General features: G+C 42.0%; 1 protein-coding gene and 1 long non-coding RNA gene across 3 annotated transcripts in view; both read right to left on the bottom strand.

The window, feature by feature from the left end:
• si:dkey-246g23.2 (solute carrier family 66 member 2) overlaps positions 1 to 7,759 on the bottom strand; it is a 61,311-nt gene that overhangs the window by 49,955 nt on the left and 3,597 nt on the right. For both annotated transcript variants that reach the window (XM_061036757.1, XM_061036758.1), the window contains exons 2-3: positions 6,222 to 6,489; positions 5,569 to 5,702 (exon numbers count right to left, since the gene is read on the bottom strand). In XM_061036757.1, coding sequence (XP_060892740.1) covers positions 5,569 to 5,702; positions 6,222 to 6,430 — 343 coding nt within the window. In that variant the 5' untranslated portion in view covers positions 6,431 to 6,489. The remainder of the gene's footprint in view (positions 1 to 5,568; positions 5,703 to 6,221; positions 6,490 to 7,759) is intronic.
• Positions 4,907 to 5,316, bottom strand: LOC132973342 (uncharacterized). The gene is made up of 2 exons (XR_009672988.1): positions 5,157 to 5,316; positions 4,907 to 5,126 (listed from the first exon to the last, which is right to left on the bottom strand). It is a non-coding gene; the product is annotated as an uncharacterized LOC132973342 (long non-coding RNA).

The raw sequence follows: 7,759 nt of genomic DNA, 5'->3' as shown, positions 1-7,759 counted from the left end.
TGTTATCTGGGGTTTAATTAAACACTCTCGACGTTCAAAGTAAGCAAAACACTTTTCTGCATGCTGTACAATATGCAAATGAGGTTGTGTGTGTCTTTGAGTCAGTGTGTATCTGAGAGTGTGCTGGTGTTTTTTTACACTTGATTTGCTCCTCCACAGTCACTGCCAGAGTGGAGCAGATAAAGGTGAGTGGCAGAGTTATCAAACTCAGCACTGCACTATTTAGTAATCACTTTACCGTGACAACATGTTAGGTCACATCACAACCCTGCAGCTCGCATAAATCAAAGTAGGACAGATGTACAATTCCAGTCTGTCAGACACACACAGGGCAATCTCATTCACACATGTCCCTCACAGTATGACATTTTTTTTTCAGGGGGGGCAAGACATGGCATTGAAAAAACGCTGCAGAAATCCGCGACAGAGTCCAACACTATGGCCCTTAAATCATTTTCTACGAGTGATTGGACAAATTCATAGCATGAATATGAAGCTGCTTTATTGAGTGCACAAAGGTCGCACCGGGCGCCCACTGGTTGTGTGATATAAACGTCAAAACCCCGTCCACTCACTCGCTGTGAATTTTATTGAATGTTCCAGCTGTGTTCACACATCGGCTACCCCGCCTTCACAGGGAAATTTCACTACGGGGCTGGTAAGAAAAACTCTGCGTTAAGTGGGGGTGAAAATCCAATCTTTTGTGTTGACACAAGCAGCTCACCCTGAACATTTCAGAAAATTTTGACAGCCTCTCCTAACTATGAAACGGGCGCTGTTTTTAGCCCAACGTCTATTTTATATTTCCCTCTCTGCCGCTAGCATAGGCAGACCATACAGGCAGGCGTGGAACAAGGAAAGAGGGGCCTCTACAAGGAACTCGCGCTTGCTTTTCCCTCTCCACAGAGCTTGCTAGCTTGTTTTAGAAAGCGGAGATAGTGGTGCATTAATAAAATCCACATCAGTGAATGAAATGTCGTGATTTCACTTGTGTCAAAAACAACGGAGAAAAACTTTTTTCTGCTCACGGCGAGTGTACATTGACGAGTCTGAGAGTTGTGATTTGAGTCAACAGATCGTCAATACAAAGCACCACACATTCAATAAGCCACCGTCAGTACAAAAGCTCTAGATGTCATACTGAACTGAAATTCACCGAGGATAGAATGAAATATTTACCGTGCAGTGTAGACAGTCAGCGTGCGATCATGCACGATGTGATGCCATATCTAATGCTTGTTAGCATGCTGTTAGGACACGGGGTTAGGAGTGTCGGGAATGTGTGATACGTGTGTTGATTTGTGTGTTGATCATATATTCGACTTCATGTCGACAAGTGAAAACCACTGACCCCATCATTAGTTATGTGTGTTTTATTTAGTCATATATTTAACAGTGTACTTCAATGGTTCTCTTTAAATTTTAGAGTGTAAAACACCCTCAAGGTTTCATTTCAGTTACCTCTCCTCAGAGCAGCAGAGGACTGCAGCTGCATAAAGCAGCTATCATGTTCATTTATAAGGAAAACAGAATAGGTTTTCACTTGTTCCTGCCTGTGTAGAGAAAAGTGCAATGATAGTAAATTTTGCAGCATTATAAACAAAGAATTAGCCGCTGACGGAGCACACAACAGTTCCTATCACAGTTCATGTCTGCTGCGTCTAACCTCTCCTGGGGAGGTTATCTAGAACAAATTGAAATTGCTTTCAGCACTTGAGCGCTAATGGTTTTAAGGATGACCGCGGGGTCAGTGCCAGCTATCAGGAGTCCCATCTCTTCTTCTGTTCTGGTCGGCTAAGCTTTCTCTGGCTGCCACAAACAGGATGTTAAATACAAGTTGTGGCACCTTGCTGGCTGACTCACACAAAACAGTGTTGTAGGCGAGAGTGGAGAGGATCGGCCGGCCAAATGTGGAAAAAATGTAAAGGAGTATGAAATGTCTGCAGAGGTTACACAGATTAAAAAAAGATTTTCTGCTCTGATCTAATGAGATGAAGTCTCATGGTGCTTTACTCAATCCGACCAGAAGAGGAGGACATTGTTCCACTCTTTATTCAATATAAAAAGAAAGAAGGTGCTCAAATCAGAAAATCCATAAATGTTCCCACGAGTAAATAATTTATAGAATATGAGAGTAATTCAATAAGAACCTTACTCCCTCTGTTTCCCTTGTCCATGCACTTTCTACTTCCATTTGTTCAAAGTTACATCCATTGTATGCAGCACGACTCTTAGCCTCAGGTCACATTTGCCTTTGAATATTTATTCTCCCCGCTCTGCCCTTCAATCAGCCTGAAATTCCCTCCATCATAAGGCCAGGACTGTTAATGTGGCACCCTGAGGCGACCACTGGAAGTCGCTGCAAAGTCAGAACTCTGAGTCAGCTCAGCGAAGGGACCATAACAAAGACTCTGCTGAGGAAGCATGCAGGCTCCACATGTGGTGTATTATTCAGTTCAATCCAAGTGTATTCATTAGAAACCATAACTCATATAAGGCCCCGTGTCCACCTAGCAATATTTTCAGAGCCCCAGCGTCTTTTTTCAATAGTTTTCAATGAGTAGAGAGCTTTCTCAGCAGTAAGAGGTCACCTGGAGAAAAAGCACAGCGCTCTGCCTCTTTGGTGTGGTCGCTCTGAGCACTCAAGTTGAAAATCGTTCAACTTTTTCAGAAAGGTGCTGTTGACCTCACCGCCGCTCTTTTCCAAATGTATGATATTCCCTGTAGTTTTGCCACCTACAGGTCGTGTCTTGTACCCACAGCCTCCTCGCTCCGTGTCTGATCGGGAAATAACGATCTAAAATATAAAACATCGCCTACAAAAAGTCGGTCATACAGCTGCCGTTATCAGACTGTTGTCACAGAAACAGGACGGATGTGCAGCGCTTTTTGTCTCAGCGCACAAACGCTTAATGCGAGCACTTCCGAGCGCACAGCCAGCGCTTTTCTGCCTGGAAAAAAACGCTATATGGACAAAGGACCTATCTTAACATATTTTCACTTTGGACCTTTCTTAACTAAACAACAACCACATTTTTTTACTTTATTAGTCCCTGAGTTTAAACTCTGTTATTGAGAGACAAGATTCTCACACACATAGGTCTGAGTTACACACATGCTGTGGACCTGTGGATATGAATTAGAAGAGATTTTAGATTGCTGCTACACAGGGAGCACACCAGAACTGTTGGGGGTTTGTTGCCTTGCTCAAGGGCACCTCTGCATTACTCAGGAAGTGAGCTGGCACCTCAGACCAACTTCCATACTTTGGTCTGCACCAGGACTTGAACCAGCGACCCTCTGGTTCCCAGCACAAGGGAACCAACAGACTGAGCTACTGCCGTCACCAAATTCATGAAGTTTAAATGTGCTCACCACGATATCTTTGTGGAGGAAACTAGAGAGAGAACACACGTATGTACAGAGAGAACATCAGAACCTCATCTAGAAATCTCCCTTTCACCAGGTTGAGTGATTTTTCCCTGTGAGGTTTTTGTGTGTGACTTGAGCAACCAGGAAATGAGGTCAGCTAGCAGGGAGCGGGGAACAGGTGTTGGCAAAATCATAGATGACCCTGGTGTGGCACACATGGTCCTCAGTCTCAGATGTCTCTTCTGAAATAAGAAGTTAGAGGGAGTGAAAAAAGAGTAGGAGAGGCGGGAGCAGATTAAGCGGCACCAGACGGACAGGAAGAGGAGAGAAAGGACAGAAGAAGAACAGTGGAGGAAGGTGGGAAAAAAGGAGGGAGGTGAAAGAAGAGACATAAAGAGCACTGAATGGGAAAGTTTTGGGAGACATGACAGAGATTAGAGCTCAGCATGAAAGATCTTCAGATATCGTAAGAAATGATGCCAATGTGTATTTTGGGAGGAAGAAACTACTCTGCATAGAAATAACCCTGATCTACTGGGAAGACTTAGCATGGAGCGGACGGAGGGAGGAGCGGATGGTTAGGACGAAAGGCTGTTCTATTCATATCCTGACCCACCATCCCCCATCGGACCCTGGCTCTGTGAAACTGGACCTCAGGCAAGCCCTCTAGAGAGGGGGGCTTTATGTAACAGGGTGCTGTGTTTTAGTAAGCTCGCTCAAAATGGACACACTCATGTGTGAAATATTTTATCTCTGCCTGCGTCACTTCTAATCAATAATCTCTCTGTTTCAAACCCTCCACTAAACATTTAAAGTACGTGGCTCGCAGGCAGACTCGTCCAGAGGATTTTAAAAAATGTGTATGAACACTGAGCAAGTACAAGAAATCATCTACCCTTGGAGAAAACAAGCGATCCAACACAGCTCTCCATAAATGAACACATTCGGTATGAAAAGTTTAAGCGTGGGCTTAAATAAAAAATGGTGTTCATGATGAGTAATACAGCAGCGCTGTGCGGAGACAGAAGGAGCACAGATGCTATAATATGAAAGGTTTGTGCTCTCATGTACACAAAAATTCAAAATTTTGTTTTCAATCAAAACACTTTAAAAAATCAAACAGACCACGGCTGTCAAATGTCCAATCCTTTCATACTTCAAACAATTTCATCTCCATTATCTTGATGACCAAAGTATACAAAAGTACAGAAGCTTTAAACTACAGATCCTCACACGTATTTTCGAAGGAAAGCTCTGGGCAGCGAAAGTGAGAGAGAGAGCAGTGGTGGTTCATTCAAATTCACAGGTCGACAAATACTGGTGGTTTTAAGTCCTTTTGGAGTTTTAGCGACATGTTGCCGATTGTGCAACTCAGACAGGATGCAGGAGATTTCTTGCAATTCATTGGTTGCCTTGGACTTGTATTTTTGTTGCTGTGGTATCGAAACAGGTTTCGATATCATCTGAGTTAGGGTCCCCACCAATATGGGATTTTTGACGCATTTTCCGTCCTTACAAATCAATCAACGTAATATCCAACAGATATATTTATTAATGCACACCGCTCAACATCAGAGCGTTACAAGACCCCATCATTCAATTTCACTGCATAGAACAGTCTCTATTAAAAACAGTACTAAGACTGAATTTCTGTCAGCACTTTTTCAAAAACCAATCAACTGCAGCATCCTTAAAAACAAGACAATTGCCCATAAAAGACAGCACCCTTCAACGAGTGACCCTGAATATAATCTCTGTACATACACACACACACACACACACACACACACACACACACACACACCTCGAATACATGAACAGAAATAGACTGACCACATGTGAGTCATGACAAAGACTAAAACAGTATTTGAACAGTTACACATTCACTTTCATTTGTTACACATTTTAATATCTATGATGTCATTATTGGCATTAACCATTAGTGTGAGAATCTTTCAATGGCTTACAGAGATGATGAATTTTGAAAGCAGCAGCTTGCCATATAAGCTTTTACAATAGCCCCCTCTTTTGGCAAGAAGTAGAAGTTGAAGTATTTGGCACCTAAACTGCTGACACAGAGAAGTGCTGGAAGACTATTCTCTGTGTAAACATGATGTTGTGTTGTGTCTGTGTTGACTGCACGGTTGGTTGCATTTCTTTGTCTGTTGAGGACGTTTGTGACACAGGGCCTGTTACCTGAGAGTCGGTGTTGCTTGGTGCTCACTCGGTTGGTGTTTTGGACCATGCAGCAGAGGTGGAGCATGGCAAACATGGTGAGGATCATCACCACGCTCTGGAGCAGCAGGGTGAGCTCAAACTGCTTCCCTATCCTGCAAGGAAAAAAAAAAAAAAAGAATCATGTTCCAGAGTTTGGATTCAGACTTTAATATTTCAGAGAGAGCTTATAGAAATACACCTAGAATGCAGATCAGACAGCTGGTAGCATAGTTAACACTCAGTAGAGTCCAATATTCAATTCTATGGATTTCATTACAAGTCATCAAGGCTGGGAGCCGCACAGAAGCCCTTTTTAAATAAAACAATCTTCTATAATATTCTATTTATATTTTTTTGATTGAATTCCCTTCTGGATAAATGACCCATGCTCCATGATTTATAAAACAATTTATGAGGAGGCCTCAAAGTTGACGGCATATGGCCTTATAGATGCCATAATAAATCATTTTTTGTGATCCTTTCTCCCTTTCCCATTTATTTCTGACACCACGACAGATCTGAAGGATGACCTTGTAAATGCTCTGGGCCTTCCAAAGGGAAAAATAAAGGAAGTGAGATTGTAAACAGAGGGACAGTCATATCACGGGGGGGGGTGCCTCTCCCTCCCTTACCAGAAGAAGATACGCAGGATGTTTGCAATGAGCAGCACCAGGCACACTTTGGTGGAGAAGCCGTCGCTGTTGTTGCTCCTCTGGATCTCCTGGTACTGTGGCACGTAGGGCAGCGCCCCTCCAAACACCATGAGGCAGGACGCCAGCCAGGACAGCATCGTCCACGAGCCCTCCACGTCCTCATCCTGCAGAAGCACCTCTGCTTCCATCACACCCAGAGACGCTCAGAGGTGTCCGGAGGGTTTGGAGGTTTCACCTGAGGGGCAGTCTGATGACAGGTCACAGTCAAAATAATGAGAGTTCTGCAGAGGTATAGCTAAAGAATGCTCCAAGGTAAAAGAACAGGAGCCTACCAGCAGTGAAACTTACTGGTTATAGATTCATTATGACTAGGTTACACAATGACTCGTTCTGTTTTTGCTTGTTTAGATGATTATAGCTGCTCCAGTCACACTGAATCGCTGCAATCATATGATCCTCCATTACACAGAGCATCTTTATCACATTGCAGCTGCTAAATACAAGCTGCTCCTCACTTTTTTAAAGAAGTGTGTTTATTGAGATTTTCAATATTACACTTTCAATTTAACAAAAACTACACAGTTATACAGACAAACAAAATAAGATGCACTCAAGAACATTCACGACAAGGTACAATACCAGACAGGTCAATACATCAAACTATTTTGAAATACAAGTTAGATTTCTCAAGGACAACAATATAATGAGGAAAGAAAGAAAAACACACATCAATGATATTAATCAAGGCAAACATCATCTACATACTTTTCCCCTTTATACAGTATGCTCCTCACTGTTATCACCAGTTTGTACACCTTCAAAATAGTTTTTTTTGCACATCTTTATATATTTGTTATTTTTTGGTTACACTGCTATGGGCTGGGAGAACAACATACTTTTTAATGTTTTAATTGTTTGTAGTTACATTAGGAAAACGAACAATAGACCGTATCTTGACCTTTGACCTTTACCTCAAATTAATGACATACAAGGCCTAACGGGTAGAAAGTTCACATTTGTGAACACTTGTTTTTACATGAAAACTCAGAAAACAACTTTTTTCTGACGAAGAAATGTGACTCTAGGGAAAGGCTGAGGTGTAAATGATACAAAGGAAAAAAGTATGGTTGACTATGTGGTAAGAAATGTTTGCGTCAATAAAGAAGGTTTTGTTTTTTTTACAATTTATTTTCAAAGATCCTTGAATTAAACTATTTAGTAATAAAAGTGTAATCATTATTTTGGTTAATATGTTCAAATCTGACAACCTCAGAGCAGACAAATCCTCACAACTCCCCTGAAATGAGATACAAAAAGTCACAACACCTCTGTAAACATAATAACATTGCCTTCATGTTGTGGACTATGCATTCATGCTGTTTGTTTTTTTTGCACTTCATGCATTTGTTCTGGTGTCTGCATTTGTTTTGTGGTCACTGTTGAGTTGCTGTGTCTATATTTGTGTTGTCGTATCTGCTTTTGTGTTGTTGCTTTTTGCAAAGCGCTTTTGCATTCAT

Source organism: Labrus mixtus, chromosome 4 (genome assembly GCF_963584025.1).
Source record: "Labrus mixtus chromosome 4, fLabMix1.1, whole genome shotgun sequence".
Taxonomy (NCBI): Eukaryota; Metazoa; Chordata; class Actinopteri; order Labriformes; family Labridae; genus Labrus; species Labrus mixtus.
Note: the sequence above shows the minus strand (reverse complement) of the source record. Positions and strands in the feature narration are given on the sequence as shown.